The sequence below is a fragment of the Pimephales promelas genome, chromosome 12 (genome assembly GCF_988280905.1).
Source record: "Pimephales promelas chromosome 12, fPimPro1.hap1.1, whole genome shotgun sequence".
Taxonomy (NCBI): Eukaryota; Metazoa; Chordata; class Actinopteri; order Cypriniformes; family Leuciscidae; genus Pimephales; species Pimephales promelas.
Window position 1 is genome coordinate 33,380,514 of NC_142780.1, and position 18,424 is coordinate 33,398,937.

The window sequence follows — 18,424 nt, forward strand, 5'->3', positions numbered from 1 at the left end:
TATGTGACTTTTGTATATGTTGGCGGTGTGTACTGTATATATTTGTACAGCTCATGTTATTGATGTGATTTGACTGTAAATGATCCGTATGTTGATTGACTTTGAGTAATTTAAGATAAATGCACCCCTGCAAGTCGTATGCGCCATTTTATTTATTGGCAGGCATGATGAGGTCGGTCTGGGTTTATAAACATTAAGAGTTGCATTTATTTTTGCATAATTTATGCTTTATATGTCAGGTAAAAATTTGGGGTGTACAGTATTTAATCGTCATTTAGAGATATATTTTGATTAGTTGATTTAGTATGATGATGATGATGATGGTACAAAAGTCTCATTCAGAAACTGTAATGATATAAATAGATTTCCCCAAGCATTCAGACAATATTTTATTTAATATGATCTGGATCTAAGGTCAATGCAATCTTAAATCTGATCCGTCAATCACATGTGAGAAACACTTGGGGTCAAACATTAATTTATAGTTGGTTTCGTTTTGAGAACTATTTACCAAGACGTCATCTGTAAAAGAGCTTTTATATCTCATTTTTATTATCTGGGGATTTGTGTTTTTATATTTGGACCAGCTGATACATCGGAAGTTTATTTCTTCCACTGTTGTGGTAAAATAAAGAATACAGAGTTGCAGAATGTTTTATAATATACGTTACTTTAATGTTTTCAGTACAACGTCATCTTATAATTTTGCTAGTTGTTTGTTCTTTGGGTTTTAAAAAAATCATCTGATAATGTAACAATCAGTGTTTAATTTTATAGAAAACCGAGTTTGTACCTGGTAAATCATTGAAGCAAGTTCTTGTAAAGTTGCCTTTTTCCTTCAATATCCAGTATGAAATGAGAGACTGATATGAGTGCTGAGACAGCCTTGTGTGGATGGTGTTCGTTTTATTCATTAGCTGTGAAGTATCTCTTAATTCCCTCTTTAAAGCAATTCATTTGCCTTATAAACACTGCCTTTTTAAGCATTGCAATATCGTAAAGTCAATTTAATATACAGTCCAAAATCATGTGTCTGTTTGCAGTAACAAATCTGCACAAATGCTGTAGATGTTTAAACTGCTGACACATTCTTATCAGTCATAAAAACTTGGAACATGTACAGTAAATAAATGTGTAAAAAAAAAAATCAAATGCAATGTGCTTGCATGGGAAACAGTCCACATGGTACTTTGATCTATGGCTGTCATTTTTTCATTTTTTTCTTAGCCAGTGATGATAAAAAATAAAAAAATACAATAATAATTGGGGTGTGAATTTTACTCCGTAATTCTATGTGAAGCGTCTGCTTTATGCAAAATACATCACAACATTCGTTTTAGTGTTTCTCTTTTATGTCGATGTCATTTTGCCTGTATGCAATTTAGAGCCAGACCGATATATCGGCAGGCCGATATTATCTGCCGATATTAGGCATTTTTCAAACTATCGCTATCGGCAGTTTTAATGGCCGATAAATGAATATTTCAAAAATAAAATAAAAACGGACGAAACACGCTTGAACCATGTCATGAGTGTTGGAGTTGTATAGTTTGTCCACCAGAGGGCACTCTACACCGTCCCTGTTGGCAACACTCGTTGAGTTGGTCACGATACATACATTGCTTGAATAACAACTAAAAGAACATCCCCATCAGTTTTCTTAACTCAATTAAGCATGACAAAATTTGTGACTATAATGTCCAGTTTTGGTGCTGTTAAATAAGTCAAGAGTTAAGCGGAATTAGCTAGTAATCGTTACAGTGTAGTTGACTGACTGTCCTTTTAACTTTTGACAATGTGACTGAAGTATTTCTTTAAAAGCGCGTGACAGTTATAGCAATGAGACGTATCATCTGTTATATTGAAAATGTATGTTTTACAATTTGCAGTATGATGTTATCCATTGCTAAATTATGGCTCATCATAGACTAGCTAACCACAAAGCTAGCTAATGCCGCTATCATCAGTCTGTTCTGTTGTGAGAATAAAATTAACAAGTTTCTTTTTAAAATGCATTATCATATTATTTTAGTTAAAACTCATAAATAACTACAAATAACTAATGTTAGGGAAATCTGTTAGTTTTGTTGCGCGTTTCTGAAAATCGCCCGATATATCGGATTTTAAAACCCCAAAATATTTGTATCGGTATCGGCCTTCAAAATCCTTTATCGGTCGGGCTCTAATACAATTTTATGACTTATTTTAGTTAATTTGGGAGAAATATGATCTGACACCTAAAATCATCATACTTTACAATATTTATATCAGTGGTACATGATGAGACAAACTTAAACACTTTTGAAATATAAATGTAATTTATAAGATAAGAAACTCTTTCAGTTTTAGAATGTTCATTATGCTTTATTTTTATTTTTTTTAATCAATTGCTTAGTTTTTATAGTAAAATATTAAGTCAAAATATTATTGTGCTGTTTTTACTCGGGGAATCCTTCCCAGCGTCCCTATAAAAAATGTCATAATTATGATGAACAAATTGACAGATTCAAATCAAACACGTTGTTTCACTAAATCATAAACAAATCCGTCTGAAGACTGGAAAGCAGACAGTTTCCATTCAGAGGAGCAAGACAATGTGATGTTTGGATGAATCTTCATTTCATACAATCACAACCTGAGACATCTGCATTATCAAACAGACTCGTTAGGCACTAGAATATCACTAACCTGCACAATACTAATGGAAATCACACTGGCAAATACATAATACCAGGACAATATTCACGGCTTGGAAATAAATAACATTTGAGTACTTTAGAAACAAAGATTCAGCTCTATAAAAGCTTGATCCAGTTGAAAATGGCACGTGTTGCAGCATGTCAGGGTCTTCGTCTGCTCCGGCGCTCGACGTTCACATGCAGACGAACAGACGGAGCTAGATCAAATCTGCCATCTGATGTGTGTTTAATTTAATTACAATGAAAGTCCCTCGTTAGACCGTGGCACTGTGATTGTGTTCGACAGCAGCGACTCTCGTGTCAAGGAATCACCTCCGGACGGACACTTTTAACCCCTTCAGGCTGGGGGATTTTCTTTGATTTACTTTTAACCTGCAAGAAAAGAATATCAGCCTATAATAAAGATGCACTGCATGCTGATACGAGATGCATGATAGATGAAGATACAAGGTCCAGCTCATCTTTACATAACCCAACGTCAAAACAAAGAAAAAAGAACTGTTGCATGAAGTAAAAGACACTAATCCATATGAATTGAGCGGTAGGGTTGGGTATCGTTTGAATTTGAACGATTCTGATTCTGATTCCGATTCCTTGTTTCGATTCCGGTTCCTAACGATTCTCGATTCTGATTCTTTTAAGAGGCAGGGTCAAAAAAGTTTAGCTAACCTTGCTAACCAACGGCCTTTCTGAAGGAAATACTCCTGTAAAAATACTCCTTTTGTCACAAATTTTGCATTTTGCCGAGATTTCGTTATTTTTAGAAAAGTGAAGCCACACTTTGGATCGCCGGCGTAAGCTACTCATGTTCGACTCGCGCGGTTATGCCAACACTTCCGGTAGACGCTTCTTCGTTGGTGTTGTTCAGCGGTTTCTTCTTCCGCTCGGCGGACTGTGAATATCGAAACTAGGAATCGAAATTTTTACTTTTGAACGTTTTCGGGAAAAACGAAAAGTTAGTCTCGGTTCCAATCGATACTCGATTCTCGATACCCAACCCTATTGAGCGGTCTAGTCGAAAATTTTCTGAAAAGATACGATCGCTTTATATGATGAACAGATTGAACTTAGGCTTTAATTTACCTACAAACCTTCATGAACTCACACGTTTGAGCTTCTGCAAGAACCAATGAGGTTCATTCTCGTGTTACGCTATCTCTTTAAGAACTATATCTTTTTTGATTATGAGGTGAATTATGACCAGTGATGAGTGTTGATGCTCCTGACCTCGTCTCTGTGTGCTGGTCTCCTCTGGGTGCTGTCTGTGAGCGTGGCGCGTCTGCCACACTGCGTGCCGGTGTTCACCAGCTTCTTCTCTTTGGCAGAATTACCTCTGGTCCCTGTCATGGGCTTCTCTTCCCTTTGACCTTTACAGAAACAACAGCACAGACGTTCTTCATATGAATGTGCACCAATGGATCTCAAACTTTTTGACTCCAAACTTTGGTGATGTCTTTATTAAAAATGCATAGAAGATGAATAAAAGCTCACAGGAAAAGACTACAACCAAGGACTTTCGACTGTAATGTGTTCATAATTTATTTGTATGACTGCATGGCCAAAAGTTATGTTGGCACAATTTGGCATGTTTCATTGCATTATCAAATTACTAACTGTTCACCAGTACTTTAAATCAATAATTTAATTTATGGCGTCAATTTTCCAAGGTCGGACATCCCTTTTGGCAACTTCTGTAGTTTCTGTAATTATAATGACAATGATTATAAATCTATTATATCTATTTATCCAGTCATTCAAGATTTAATGGATAAGGCTTAATAGTATATATAAAATGAACTCAAAATTTCTACCCAATAAAATATTTTAGAGCTTGTCATAACTAGTAAAATATATATTCATGATAAACATGCCTACTATGAAGTTTTGCCTTTTAAATTAATATATAACAGTGGGAATACGGGTTTTCAAAAGGAAACAGTGACAGTGTCAACCAAAATAAGAAACACCATTTTTGTTGTTGTTGTTACTGTTTTGTTAAATTTCATTTTAATGCTTGTTTTGTCTTATTTTAAATCATTTTAAGTCTCGAGGCCCAGTGAGAACCATGACAGAACCAGACAAACATTTGGACTAAATTGAACTTTTCTAAAAGCTTCAGTTTTTACTCCTTGAAATTATGACTAATAACAAATTACCACAACCATTGGATTTGGACACTATTGTGGTAAATATTTGCCTATATTCTATATTTCTATTAGTTCTGTGTGTATTATACAATATGGGCCTCAATGAGGGTGTCAGATTACCATATTAATATACAGTAAGACACATCGAATATGAATGATATTTTATATTTTCATGTAAGGTACAAAGGGGTGTGTATCACTAGTCATTTCTATATGATCTATATTACGTCTGTTTTTAATAAAGACGATCGTGTCTGACCTGATCCGGCTGCTGCTGTTGTTGCTGTTTTCTCATTCGCGCTCGCGCCGTCGCCGGTCCCGTTACCAACAGCTGCCCGTAGCGTCTCCGTGTCCGTGCTCGTGAGCCACGTCGACTCGGTGTCCCTGCTCTCGAAATACCGGGGTTCGATCGCGGCGGATCTGCTTCCCCCGCAGCCCATCGAGCCCGTGATCATGATCCTCACACACACGAGCACAGATCTGCAGCTGCGGGCATTCTCGCGCGCGGATCAGCACATCAGCGGAGACGCACGCGGCGATGTTGCGCGTCATCTTGAACGCGCACACGGTCGCGTGTGATTTCAGCACTTATTAGCAGACAAGACTGAAAGCTACTAGTAATTGAAATTATTATATTACATATTTATTAAATGGCGTGATAGTGCGACTGCGATTCATTGCGTATAGCCTAGGCTAGCCTATACCCCTTGAATCACCCATTCTTGTTAGCTATTGATTCTGGTCGGCTTTTATTTAAAAATCTGACATATATAGGCAATTTCGATTTTAAAGTCCCCATGAAATCGAACTTGTATTTTTTGATTTTTTGCTTTTTGTATGAATATTATTTAGTATGAAGAATAGTATTAGTACGAATCATTTTGAGTATGAATAAGCCTATAGCTATAGCCTAATATATATATAAGCCTATAATTGCAATCCTTTTTTTTAAGAATACCTTAAGAAGAACGTTTCTCAGCCCAACTTTCATTATTAAAATGTTCATTTAAATTCTAACTTACAAGATCTAAATGAAGTGCAAATGTCCTTCTTTCCTACATTTATTAGATCATTTTATTGCGATCCTTCTGGAAACGCAAAATTACTTGGTAAATGTGCGTCAACAACAACAAAAACCACTACACATTTGTTTTACTTATATTAATTTTATATTTTGGTTCCATGACAATGATTTTGCACATATAACTCTTTAAAACACCAAATGTACATAACATCACATTTATATTGCATCTTTGTAACATGTTTTTTCTCTCATTTTGTTTGTTTAAATGGACCACTGGTACATTTGAAAGAATAAAGGTTAAAAACACAGTTGTCCACACACAATCTATCACTAACATTAGATGTAACTACTACAGGTCACAAAAAATGAGTGGAATGACTTAAAATCCATAATTTCATTCACCAGCACATATGATAACACAATGACATCCTTAAAAAAAAAAATGTAAACAACGTACTAGGGGCGGCAGATATGGATACTCTCCTGCCGTCATTGATGAACAGCAATGAGAAGTATCTCTGAATATGGATAAGCATGCATGACAGGGTGACTAGAACGAGAGTTCAGCAATATACAGTTTAATTTAACTTAGATTTATTCACAGAGACAAAAAGAGGGGCACATGATTGAGTATGCTTCTTCTATTTGAAGTCCAGCAGGTTGCAGTCGATTTTGTAGTACACGTAGGGATAATACTCTTGCTGACTGAGGTTCAAGCCAGGAATGTCCATGGTGGATTGCTGCAAGGGGAAAAAAGAAAGGAGAAGGAAACGTATTTAAAGTATTTTTTTTTTGTGGAACATTGCAGTATTTGCTATACGTTTATTATCCGTTCACATCATTATTATTTTTTCAATTCACGTTTAACTTCCCCTCCCTCTTGCAGCAACATCTCTCCTCTGGTGACGTTTAATGCCGTGAGGGAGGGACAACATGTCACATGAGATTGAACAATAGCAAACAGAGCTGTCACTTTACATTCGAAAATCGATTGCACAATCGATCGGACCAACAAACATAATTTTATTCGATAACGAAAATAGATAATCGATTTTAACGACCTACTCTCGACGCCCGCAGCGAACACCCGTCAAGCCTTGTGTATACTCGACCTCTCCAAACGGACGAGGCGTTTATACTCGACGCGCTCGCCGTTGTGCTATTCTGTGAAACAACAGGGGGCGACTCTGAGTAATTCTCCTCCAAATCACAAGGAATCAGCAGTGAAGAAGTACTTTGCTATTTATTAGTAGTTTATTAATCGCTAATTCATAAAAGAGTGAATGCAGTGGGTTTATTGTAGCCTACTTTCACTGCATGTAAACTAATTAAACAACTGAAGCCTTACTTTTGGAATGCGACTGTTGCGGAAAATGCTAAAAGTGCCACAAAAGCTAAAATAATTCCTTAGAGTAACTAAACACTTCACCAACTTTTTTTAGTTAATGATCTGTAAGAATGGATCTTTATTAATACCAGTCATTGATTCGAGTAAGTTTTTTGACATTTGTGTATAAAGTGTTCTATTTCTACAATATATGGTGTAAAAACGTCTTAGTGCTGCCCTCTTCAGGTTGAACGGTGGCTACTGCAGTTGAATTTTCCTATTGGATGTTCCGCACTTCGTGACGTACCCAGCTTTCAGCTCACCACGCGAGCTACGCCCTTGGCAGTATAAAAACAATCTTGTGTCGTCAAAACCACTGTAGGGAGTCAGGAATTGGGATTGTGAGTATTGAAAACGATCAGGATAGAGTGTTTTAGCATCTATTTCGTCCCCTCTATCTCCGCTGGGGTCTGCCCACTCCACTTTTTCAGAATTTTCAAATATTGCCAGTGGGTGGAGTCAGGCTCTGACCAGGGGTTTAGTTACCCTTTAAATGATTTAAACCACACATCATAAATACACAGCCTAGGGCCGACAGTAAACTTACGTCAATAATAGCAGCAGCACTGCTGTCCAGGTGCTTATAAAGGTCGTAGAGAACTTCCCTCAGTTTCTTCATGTTCTTCTTGTTGGGCTGTAGCAGCATTGCTTGGAAGTTCACTGGCAATCCATATCTGTTTATTTACAATAAATAATAATATATAGTCTTTAGTCTAGTTTTCACTGTCACATTCTTTAAAAACAGCCTCTCTGACTATTCCCACAAAAAAAAAAAACAGATGGAAAAAATGCTCTTTTCAGACTGGATAGGAGGTTGTAAGTTGGCATAGTACAATACATTCTTATTTCAAAAGAATAAATTGCTTCCTCCAGATATGTGCTCTCTAAGGCCTCGTCCACACTACTGCGTTTTCGTTTAAAAACGGAGAATTAAAACGAATACGATCTCCGTCCACACCAGCGTTTTATCCGCGTATGATCTCCGTCCACATTAAAACCACTGAAAACGTGTATCACGTGACCATTCACCAACTCTGGGCACGCGCATGCCGGTGTAAACAGGAAACGGGTTGACTATTCCTAAGATTCGATGAAGAAGAAACGGGGACGGGTCATGTGATGGGTGGCTGACGAGTCTGTGAAGGACACGTCATGACTGATGACACCCAATCATGGAGCCGAGCCTCTGCGTCATCGTTTCTACAGTCCTCCATTTTGTCCCGTCTTCACTAAAACGCCCTTCGTTTTATTCCCGTTTCAGTCTGGACGGGAGGTGCAAACGTAGCAAAAGGTCTCCGTTTTTAAACGAAAACGCAGTAGTGTGGACGGGGCCTGAGAACCCGAAGAGATGATTTGGTTGTCTCTACCTCAACACTGACTCCACAAAGACCCTCAGAGCCTTAATATGGATCCAAGCAATAAAAGCCTCACTGAAGTTGACCTTCAGCCATCGGACCAGCGGACCCTGCAGAGGACAAACGTATGAAAGAGTTAAACAAACCAAAAACTGATTCCAGTTGCTTTGAGGATCCACCTAGCTGATACTTACAAACTGCTTTTTCTTGTCAGTTGAGAGTCTGGTCATCTCCTCTTTATCTGCTTTCAATTCCTCCTCGTTGTACTGGAAGTCACGAACCGTGAACCTGCAGAGCAGACACTGGGATGACTCAGCCATTAAGATCCTTAAACTGGACATTTTCTAAATGGTGTGATTCATGACAGCAAGGTACAGCTAAAATTGGCTGTTTACTTGTTTTCTCTGGCCTTGTGTCTGAAGTCATCGATGGCCTTTCTGAAGAGTGTGACGGAAAACAGGCCGCTGTCATGATCCTCAAACAGCAAACTGCCAGGAAGAAAATAACACTGATATTTAGTGTTGTGTAGCAGGGAGAACCTTACATTTCCTAGTCATATTTCACTCAAAATCACAATTTTTATACTTTGCTTCAAGAAAATGTATACATCATGTTAGTAACAGGCTGTTATTAATTTATGCTCATTTTAATACAAAAGTACTAGTGCTACCATCAGTAATAATCAAAAAATATTTTTGATTTTACTCTACAGACAGATGGAAAATGATGATGTCTGTTTGTTCTGCTGCATTAGTAACACTAATTTGTCTAGTTAAGTCCTAAACATGTTTTCCACAAGCCTCAGACACTTATTGATTATGCCTTTTAGTCATATGAAATCCAAACAACCTTTTGTATATCAGGTTTTCCAAAATCCTAATATAATATCTGTAGTTAAAATTCACCATATTAATACAGATAATTTGATTATCTAAAGTCAAAACACAACATGGTCTTATTACTTTTCCTTCATTTCTATTTTGTGACTAGGTGCATGATCCCTGACACACAAGACACTTCCAGGGCAATAAAAGTAAATAACTGACAGAATTGTTGCTTACTTTGTAGATCGTGGCACCACCATTTCTGAAAGAGTCTCGTAAGTGCGCTGCCAGTCGGTGTAATTTGTTCTTAGAGAATAAGGGTTAGAGAATTAAGCTGTCAGCATGAGAAAATTTCAACAAAATATCTTTGTGTGCATCCACAAAGAGACTATTTATGTTTAGTAATATGTCACTTACTTTGGTACCACCACCAGCATAGTAATGAGGTACTCGGAGTCCAGCACAAAATCTTCTTTCTTGACAATATCAGCCAAACTCCTGGTCAGCAAGCTTCCTCTGAAGAGAGCACAAAAATCACATTGGTTCATTAGTAAATGCTTTCCAAAACCATGACCATATATGTCATTGCTTAAGTGTGTGCTTTTTTTTAAATGAATAGTTTATTATTATGTTGAATTATGACTTCTTGACTACTTTCTTGAAGTCTGTCAGTATAAACTGTCGTATGGAGATGCGTGGATATTCTTTGAACAATATATATATATATATATATATATATATATATATATATCTTAGGGCTGCAACAAATGATTATTTTGATAATCGATTAATCTAATGATTATTAGAACGATTAATCGACTAATCGTTGATTATTTTGCCACCTAATCAGTAAGTTTGGAACGATTATTCAGTTTTCAATTAGTTAAAACATTGAGTTATACATATTACTATAATAAAAAAGGAAAATCTGTTTTGAAATAACTGTAGTATATATATATATATATATATACACAAAAGTTATTTCAAAACAGATTTTCTTTTTGTTTTTTTATGGAACATGATATATATATATATATACATATATAATGTTCCATAAAAACAAAGGTTTTTTCGGAGTTTATAACAGGTAATAATTTTCAATTTATTTACTGTAATTTGCATTGTATATTTTGAAATACAGTTAATATCAATGCATCTAAAACAAATAAAAGTTACCATATAATATGCTGTATAATATTGTATAATAATAATTGTATACTGGATAATATCACCGTATAATAAAATAAAACCCAAATAATGCATGTGAAATAAACCCCCTAAAAATAAGAGTTAATCTGAAACGTCTGAATTTACTCACGCGTTCTTCCTCTCAAGATTCTGCAGGTTTCCCTTTAGGTTGTTGTAGGCTGATGCTCGAGCCTTCAGGTCATTGTCAATCTGTGTGACTTGCTGTTGAACAGCAGGGGGAGAGAGTTTCATTTAAAACAGCATCTGAGGGGTCACTCAAGCACCAATCATAACAGTAAGACTCAATATCAATAATATACTGTATGTTTAATAAGGCTGAGAGACATCAAATATGCAAAATACTTGCAACGAGTGATAGAAAATTAAGCAACATTGTATTGTAATGTTGCACTGACTTTAATTTCATTGTAAGCAATCAGTGGCAAACAATGGGTCATTGTGGATTTTAGTCCCATAATTCACATCGGATCAGATCACTTGCCTTGGATACAATCTCAGAAATGTTCTTCAAGGATTGTTTGATAGGGTACTTGGCCATGTCCCACTGGAATCTTGTGACATAGGTGACCAGATCGACTAAAACACAGCATGGAAAACAAAAATAAATGCAACTAAAGCAGCAACAGTGTAAGATCCCACTTCATGCCACAGATACCAGTGATTCTTACCCCCATTTGCCAGGAGGTTCTCCTGGACTTTATCTCGACTGTCCTCCAACACGTCGGCCATGTACTGAGCCACCTTCTTCACCACACTGTGAACAGCATCAAAAGACATCACAGCTCTCTGAAACCTCTCTCCAATTCTCCAAGATTGGAGATAGTCCAGGTCAGGACACAGAATTCCTCAAAACATCACATTTATCAGATGATTCAGAAACACTGAGGTGTCCAAGAAGCCCAGTTTCATTTAGTAAAATGACTTCGGATGACATCGCATTAAGGGCTTTTTGAAAAAGTGTCTATAGATTTAAATAACTATTAAAAATATTGTCTGGTGTGCAAAACAACAGTGTGTTTGAGCATAGAACACAAGATCAAATCCCCCTGTTATGTCAAAATTATACTGACAAACTAAGCTTATATATATATATATATATATATATAATCTCACATCTATGGATAAGCCATAAATCGTCTAATTCAAATATGATTGTGGAAAGAGAATGTAGCGCATCACCAAAATCTTAATAAATCATTTTAGGCAGATGCCACGATAACCTCACCTCTATATGAGATTCCTCACCACACCAAAGTAAAGAAACACACGGTTTGACAGACACAAGGTGTTTTGACATTGAGCATTCATATGAAGAGTTCAGATGCAAAAGCCTCTAAATGCCATTTGAAATTTTCTTCTTTAATGATGATTTTTATCAAACTTGTATATTTAAGTTCAGTAATTTCACTTAAATATTTAAGTGAAATTACTGAACTTAAATATACAAGTTTGATAAAAATCATCATTAAAGAAGAAAATTTCAAATGGCATTTAGAGGCTTTTGCATCTGAACTCTTCATATATTATTACTAGAAAGAAAGAAAAAAACTTTACCTCTCAACAAAAGAGTCCAACTTAGCCAGCTCATCAGACAGCCCAACAAGGACATCCAACGTCCCGACCTGCAGCGTTTAGAGTACAGAAACAGAGACACTTTGATCACCATCCAGTATAATGAAGCAATACAAACACAGCCATGCTGGATTTGATCAGCAGCGGCCGACAGAGATAGCGGGAGCTTAGAGTGGCGCCGCCTCTGTTCTCATCCTGTCAGGCAGAAACTCAGGTCAAGATGACACGGGCCAGCAGGGTCCACACTGGGAAATAGGATTGACACTTTTGAAATGCCTTTAAAAGGCTGATTTTTATTTTCAATCAGAGAAACCCAGCATGCAGAATGACACTTCTGTGAACAGTTTTACAGAATTAAATATAATAGTTTTATAATAGTTAATAGTTATATTAATAGTTTTAATATAACTATAGTTATATTAATAGTTTTGAAATATACAACTGACAACAACAGCATATTAATATACATTATATATATATATATATATATATATATATATATTAGGGCTGTCAAACGATTAACATTTTTAATCTAATTAATTACATGATGTGCTGATTAATTATTCACAAATTTGGCTGGATAAATTACCCCCCAAAAAGGTCATTTAAAATCATTATTGTGTTAAATGAGAAAAGCATCAAATAGACATTCCAAAAAGTAGCTTTAGAAATAAATATGTTATATTTCATAGAATTTATTACACTTAACCTATTAGGCTACAACAGCCATGTTTTTTTATGATTTATTTTTTTATAAACTGCATCTGAATTCTATGGAAGCTTGTTTTCGCCACTGAATAAAAAATAAAATGCGACTTTTCATCTCAGAATTGCGAGATATGAAGTCAGAATTGTGAGAAAAAAAGTCTGAATTTTGAGATAAAAAAGTCTCAATTACCTTTTTTATTTTTCATTCTGTGGCGGAAACAAGCTTCCATAGAATTCATGTTCACTATTTAGATATATTTAAAGGCCAAAACAGTTTGGTTTGGTTATCAAGATATAATATATACATTATATATTTTAGAATCAATCAGCTGTGAAAAAGCTGATCAGCGGACTGTAAAAAGAGGAAGAGGAAAAAAAATATGACCTTGAGATCAGGAATGTTGAACTTGTTGTTAGTGGACAGATTGTTGGTGCGAGTTGTGGCCGTCATTAGTTTGTCCCATGTCTGCTGGCAGGTTTTCTCTCCAGGAGCCGAAATCAACCAGAACTCTGTCATGGCTGCTGAGGAACAAGTAATGAAGAGTCTAAAGCAGAAAGATGTTGACAGGCATTAATAAACATCGAAATGGACAAACTTCACACTGCAGTACCAACTCTAACAAAGATATTTAAGGTAGTGCTTCACAAACATTCAAATAAACAAATCAAGAAAATGCAACAATACTTGGATTAATATTTATCTTACAATAGATACTATTTAATTTCAGAAATTCATTTAGAAACACTAGGATTTTTAAGAAAATAAAAATATAAATCTATATTTTTCATTAAATATTTGGTTTTCTATTATTAGGTAATGATGATATTTTCTGGAATGGATTTCAATTTCTATGAATTACTGAATTCATGTGAAATAAATAAAATGCGAATTAAAAGATTTAAATTAAACTTTTTGCTGATATCACTAAAAAACAGACAAAATTATTCACAATAACTTGGCAGACTTGCATTTTTCAAGCGATATCTTCCTAACTAAATACATTAGAGTAGAACATAGCTAAATATATTTAATAAGTAGAACATAGCTTATTGATTTTAGACATTTTCATTACTTTAAAAATGTGATTTACAACCCTGAAAGAAAACAAAAATCCATGATATTGCCAAGTATTGCAAATATACACTTCCGCTTCACATTTATTTAATTTTACCTGAAAATATCCATTTTGAATATTAAAATTAATCATGGTATTTGATGGGAGCTTTCAAATAATGGGAACAATGTATTTTGAGTGTCAGAAAGAGAGAATATTAATTTTGGACATCATGGGAAGCCTGAACTTATTGACTCATTTCCTCAAAATGAATGAATGACACTTGACAGTCACGAGTTGAAGCGGAGGCCCATCAGACCGACCTTGAAGCTGATGAATGGACACTGTGATTAGAGTAATAATCTCATCTGATCTATCTCACTAAAGTCTCTATCAGATGTTTGATCATATTTCATACATCATCAGTGGCAGGCTGCCGATGGATCAAACCATCACAGTGTAAACACGCAGTACTCCATACACATAGTGCAAGAGAACTGGACAAACACACTCAAAACTACACTGCGACACATTTGAGATATATATAATATCCAGTGACAATCTGAAAACACATTATTAGTTAATTTTAAAGCATATATAAACACAAGATGAGCTTCAGGCAGCTCTAATCCACACTAGCCAAAACAGCTAAAGCTGCAGACGTTTCAACACGATCACACACACAGCGGTCTTCTCGTTTCTCCGGCGGTCTTACCTGATTTCAATGTGAACAAAATGACACGGCGATTATTATGTAATTTTAACTGAATAATTTCCAGAGAATCCGTCTTAGTATTTGATATTCATAATGACACCACAGTGTTTTCCAAAGGCTTCACTCACGGTCAGCTGATCGACTGCTGTTATCTGCGCATGCGCAGCTCAGGCGACAGCGACACCGGGAGACCTGGAGTCAATATGACAGCTTCTTTTCCAACTAAACAAAAAACTTGATTTACTTATTTGAGTAGGCTATATGGGCCACATTTTACACCTTTAGCAAAATGTATCGGAAGATAAAACATAATACAGGGAGGTTAACGGTAAGTCACGTTTTGAAAGAAACGTCCTGTCACTTTCATCTGCTTTTTTTCCCAGCGAATTTCTTAACATGCAATGAAATGACATAGAATTTGTTGTCTCACCGGTGTCTTACATAACAGTTTACTGCTCTGTTCACATCTGCAGTCCTCATGTCTCCATGTTCTCATGATAATTAGGGACCTTTGGCAACTTTCTCCTGTTGTTTTTGTTAGTTAGTACTAATAGAAAGGTCTCTTTAGTGTTCAAAGGCCCACTGAAGTGCCTTGAAACGTGCAGTGGCCTATTATTCAATCTGTTGACATAATTTCCACTGAAACAGTAAGACAGGGCGGGACATATGAAATAACTCCTCCCCTTTTTAAATAGCCAAAAGTCTTTTGTTTATATCACTGCTCTGCCAGAGCCGTTGAGTTCGGTAAAGCCGCAATTTCCTCCTAATCTCCTCCATATCTCTTTAAAATATCGCATTCTGTGCAGAATTCAAATGGGTCTGAAACGTTTTGTGGTCTGTGGCGACTCTTAATCATATGGTCCGCACTGTGCTATCGTGTCTCTCGACCAGAGCTACGGCAGATTCGTGTGACACTAATGTGAAACCAGACTTCATTCTGAATCGTTCCCTGTGCCAGTCACCTTGTAGAAACAGTAAATGTTTGAACAAGTGACTGATTTCAGCCTCAGCTTCAGCGTCTATTTGTAATGTAGGGGGCGGGGCTTCCTATCCTAGAGAACATTTGATTGGACAGAAAATCTGATCAGAAGCTGTAGTGCAGAGTGATGTCATCAAAATCATTGATATTGGATGATAAATGAGTGAGTGATACACTAAGTTTTGAATATATCTTATAAATGCAGATTCTATTATTTTTATAAGCAGACTATCTTATAGATAGCAGTAAGGCTAATATTCATACTAAAACCTAAAAAAAAACCATCAATTATGATTTCTTAGGGACTTTAAAGTCATTGGATCGTCTACCGCCTTTAAACTGTTAGTGTATTAATGACTGTTCAAGAGGTGCATGTGCAAAAATAGATTATAGAACATGCATGAAAAACATTGCTTAAACCCTTCAAATTAGGATATGTGAAGCTACTTTTTTGTATGTTACAGAATCCTCATCCAAATAACAATATGCCCAATATCAGTTCTCACTCTTTTAGCACATACTACTTCTATTCATCATTAGGCCATTGCACCTTTATGATTCATGGCCTCTGAATTTGCTGATTTTCCCTGGAGGTTACTGCAGGAATGCCCAGTCAGCAGGCCCAAAGAGGGAGGCACAGCATTCTTTTTTTGGATAGGAGTCCCTCTTCCTGGCAGCGGGTGTCCCCCACCCTGAGTTCGAGGAAAAGCCCACAAAGGGATATGTTTATGGAGTTCAGTAGGTCTGGGGTGCATTGTTTGGGATACAATGCCGGGACTGACTGGAGCCAAACCCCCAGATCAAACGCCAGGGTGGGCTGCCCACTGACTGGCCGGTGGCCAGACCGATAGGGACATGTCTGGGCACGCGTGCTCTAATCAGTCACCCGCCCGCCAGCCCGAGTGCTCGGGGAATAAGGAACATTGCTTGTTTAATCTCTAGGGATGTCCAGCCCAGATATGGGTTCCAATTTGTCCCAAGCTTTTTGTTATAACCCTCGCATCCATTTCCTTATTTTCCAACTTTCCAACATATGCCCGAAACATCTAAATACACGATTTGGGGGACACAAAAGGATAGCGAAGTGATTGAGAAATGATTTAAAAATGATTTTCGATTAGAACATTTTGTCATTAAGAAAGTCAGATTCTGTCATTATTTACTAATTTACTAACCTTTATATTTTTTCCACATAATCTGCTAGACTAGTCTGTATGGAAGCTTGTTTCCACCACAGAATGAAAAATAAAAAAGGTAATTGCGACTTTTTATCTCACAATTCTGACTCTTTTTCTCACAATTGCGAGTTTACATCTTGCAATTCTGACTTTAAATCTCACAATTTTAACTTTTTATCTCGCAATTGCGACTTTATATCTCACAATTGTGACTTTATTTCTCACAATTCTGACTTTATATCTCACAATTGTGACTTTATTTCTCAAAATTCTGACTTTATATCTCGCAATTGCGACTTTATATCTCACAATTGTGACTTTATTTCTCACAATTCTGACATCATATCTCGCAATTTTGACTTTATAACACGCAATTGCGACTTTATATCTCGCAATTCTGGCTTTATCTCTCGCAATTGCGTCTTTATATCTCGCAATTCTGACTTTATATCATGCAATTCTGACTTTATATCTCAAAATTCTGACTTTATATCACGCAATTCTGACTTTATATCTTGCAATTCTTACTTTATCTCAAAATTCTGACTTTATCTCTCGCAATTGCATCTTTATATCTCGCAATTCTGACTTTATATCTTGCAATTCTGACTTTATAACACGCAATTGCGACTTTATTTCTCACAACTCTGACTTCATATCTCACAATTGTGAGATAAAAAGTCGCAATTATTATTATTATTATTTTTAATTCAGTGGCGGAAACAAGCTTCCATAAGTCTGTTAATTTACAATACGACAAAAAAAAAATATGATTCAAAAAGTATTCTGAAGTCACATGTGAGGAACATACCAAATTTAAGGTTGTTGTTGGTTAGTCCCCTTTTGCTGCAGTTTTCAAATCTAATTCTTTGTATTTAAACTGAATGGGGTTTTATTAGTTTTATAATTTAATTAAAGCGGATGTTCTTTTTGTCAGGATAAAGTTGAATATTTATTGCACTTTTGAGGTCAAGGACAAGTGAGTTCCTTTGGGTGCTGTATAGTGGGTGGAGAGATGAAAGCTGACAGATAGTGATGGAAAACAAAAGATAAGCTCTATTGTTTTTCTTATAAACTCGCTGTCTATCTTTTTACCTCACCAGCAATGGCCTTCAAATGATTTTAATGCATAAACATGGTGTTTAAACATAGCAAAACAATAAAACTATTTCCATTGACAAGATCCTCTACAACTAGCTGTTTCATATGTTGTGCTTAATAATTAGTTTAATTTATCTTAACCATGTAGAGGCTTAAAACCTTTTTAAAATTGACTTTTTGTTGTGCATCAAATTTTTTGTATATGAGCATCAAAAATATGTAAAAATGTTAAGTTAAGATGATAATTAAATGCTTAGTTAAAGCTCTGTAGTTTTAAAACAAATAATGCAGTGCAATGAGTGAGTGATGAACAAATAACCATTCCTCAAAAGCCTGCTATGATACTTTAAATTCAAATTAAAAAGATAATGATGTATGGTTAATCAAGTAAACCTAATTTGTTTCAGTTCAGCAAGTGATCTTCTCTTAATATTACTATAAAAGTGAAGTATGGTTTAAACAAGTGTGAAA

The 18,424-nt window shown here is 35.9% G+C and overlaps 2 protein-coding genes across 2 annotated transcripts; both read right to left on the bottom strand.

Moving 5' to 3' along the window:
- Positions 1-231: 231 nt before the first annotated feature.
- baalca (BAALC binder of MAP3K1 and KLF4 a) lies at positions 232-5,549 on the bottom strand. The gene is made up of 3 exons (XM_039660951.2): positions 5,106-5,549; positions 3,927-4,066; positions 232-3,071 (listed from the first exon to the last, which is right to left on the bottom strand). Exons 1-3 carry the CDS (start codon positions 5,299-5,301, stop codon positions 3,000-3,002), a joined length of 408 nt encoding a protein of 135 aa, XP_039516885.2. The 5' UTR covers positions 5,302-5,549; the 3' UTR covers positions 232-2,999.
- A 443-nt stretch (positions 5,550-5,992) lies between these two features.
- atp6v1c1a (ATPase H+ transporting V1 subunit C1a) lies at positions 5,993-14,857 on the bottom strand. Its single transcript, XM_039660947.2, has 13 exons — positions 14,696-14,857; positions 13,311-13,470; positions 12,200-12,267; positions 11,314-11,399; positions 11,127-11,221; positions 10,755-10,846; positions 9,854-9,952; positions 9,674-9,742; positions 9,008-9,100; positions 8,807-8,900; positions 8,625-8,722; positions 7,805-7,931; positions 5,993-6,610 (listed from the first exon to the last, which is right to left on the bottom strand). Exons 2-13 carry the CDS (start codon positions 13,440-13,442, stop codon positions 6,512-6,514), a joined length of 1,152 nt encoding a protein of 383 aa, XP_039516881.1. The 5' UTR covers positions 13,443-13,470; positions 14,696-14,857; the 3' UTR covers positions 5,993-6,511.
- Between the last annotated feature and the right edge of the window lie 3,567 nt (positions 14,858-18,424).

Coding starts and splice junctions, on each gene's coding strand:
- atp6v1c1a (XM_039660947.2), bottom strand. CDS start 13,442: ATGACAGAGTTCTGGTTGATTTCGGCTCCTGGAGAGAAAACCTGCCAG. Junction 11,400..12,199: donor TTGGACTCTTTTGTTGAGAG/GTAAAGTTTTTT, acceptor TGCTGTTCACAG/TGTGGTGAAGAAGGTGGCTC. Junction 11,222..11,313: donor GAACCTCCTGGCAAATGGGG/GTAAGAATCACT, acceptor GCTGTGTTTTAG/TCGATCTGGTCACCTATGTC.
- baalca (XM_039660951.2), bottom strand. CDS start 5,301: ATGATCACGGGCTCGATGGGCTGCGGGGGAAGCAGATCCGCCGCGATC. Junction 4,067..5,105: donor AACAGCAGCAGCCGGATCAG/GTCAGACACGAT, acceptor GTTTCTGTAAAG/GTCAAAGGGAAGAGAAGCCC. Junction 3,072..3,926: donor GACCAGCACACAGAGACGAG/GTCAGGAGCATC, acceptor CTTTTCTTGCAG/GTTAAAAGTAAATCAAAGAA.